This window comes from Coptis chinensis, chromosome 1 (genome assembly GCF_015680905.1).
Source record: "Coptis chinensis isolate HL-2020 chromosome 1, ASM1568090v1, whole genome shotgun sequence".
Classification (NCBI taxonomy): Eukaryota; Viridiplantae; Streptophyta; class Magnoliopsida; order Ranunculales; family Ranunculaceae; genus Coptis; species Coptis chinensis.
Genome location: NC_141456.1, coordinates 30,851,683 through 30,852,962, shown reverse-complemented (window position 1 = coordinate 30,852,962; position 1,280 = coordinate 30,851,683). Strand labels below are relative to the sequence as shown.

The 1,280-nt window shown below is 37.5% G+C and overlaps 1 protein-coding gene across 1 annotated transcript; it reads left to right on the top strand.

Annotated features, from left to right (window-relative positions):
* The first annotated feature begins 507 nt into the window (after positions 1–507).
* LOC147523422 (uncharacterized) lies at positions 508–987 on the top strand. Its single transcript, XM_086571004.1, has one exon. It carries the CDS (start codon positions 508–510, stop codon positions 985–987), a length of 480 nt encoding a protein of 159 aa, XP_086427130.1.
* The last annotated feature ends 293 nt before the right edge of the window (positions 988–1,280 follow it).

The following is a 1,280-nucleotide window of genomic DNA, read 5'->3' as shown; positions in this document are numbered from 1 at the left end:
TTGTTGCAAAATGGAAGAAACACAAAAAATGGTGGAAGATAAATTTCAAGAAGTCAAACCTTCTCAGTTGAATAATATTGAGAATGCAGTTTTTTTTTAATCATTTTGTGTGCAAGAGCAGGTAGTTGCATTGTCTAAGTTCTAAATTCAACCAAGGGCAAAAGTTCAAACTAAGGGTCAACTAGTTGGATGGAGGAAGAAATTTCCAGGAACTGACCATTCAACAAAGTGAGATCCATCTGCATTTGAGCTACTGGTTGACACATCTAACAAAGCTTCATCTTAGTCTCCATCTGTGCCACTTTCTAATCCACCCCAACCACCTTTAAAGAAACTGAAAATTACAAGGCCAACACAACCACTCACTACTAAATCAAGTGTTATATACGGACTAGCCAGCGGAGAATTAATGTAAGTGAATTTCCAGAAGTTCTTCGACCATTGATATTGAGTGTGCATAATGTTGATAACGATGGAAATTGTGGTTTTCGAGCTATAACACTTAACATGGGGATGAACATTGAAACAGGGTGGATGGAAGTTCGTCAAGACTTCAGAGCAGAACTTGCTTTTTACAAAGAAGAATATGCGAAGCTATTTGGCGATGAGGAAAATTTTAATACACTTATGGATACGCTGGACACATTTGATAGCCCATGCTCACGAGAGAAGTGGTTTCTATTGCCCTATATGGGTTTTCTCGGCGCGTTAAGATATCAGGTTGTGCTCGTTTCAATTTCTTTAGGATTTTGCCACACTTTTGTACCATTGAGAACACCACCTCCAAGCAAACTGAAGGTGATTGCTATTGGACACATAAATGGAAATCATTTGGTGTCTGTGAAACTGCAAGTCGGATGCTCGATTCTTGAACCAGTTCTATTTTGGAAGAACTATCACCGCCTTGCAACTAATGGATGGACTAAGAAATTGGGGAACCACAATTCTAGATTTAAAGAAGTAGTGGGAAGCTTAATATCAACTTGATGGAAGGGTTCTTGAGATCAACCAGTTATTTTAGATTAATTAAGTTGCTTCACTAGTTGTGATACTTGTGCAACTCTATGCGCATTGAATTGTTGGTTTTCTTTTCTTTTTTTTTTTTTTTTTATTTAAGAGGAATTGAATGGGTGAAGTTTACAAATAAATGGATTATGATTGTGTGTTCAGAGAAGCATGACTTCTAGGGTTAGGTAAGTTAGACTTACTCTCTATTTTCAAAAATATTAGTGATACCCCCCCCCCCCCATTTGTAAGATCCAACGGTCAGATTTCTTCAT

Coding starts and splice junctions, on each gene's coding strand:
- LOC147523422 (XM_086571004.1), top strand. CDS start 508: ATGGGGATGAACATTGAAACAGGGTGGATGGAAGTTCGTCAAGACTTC.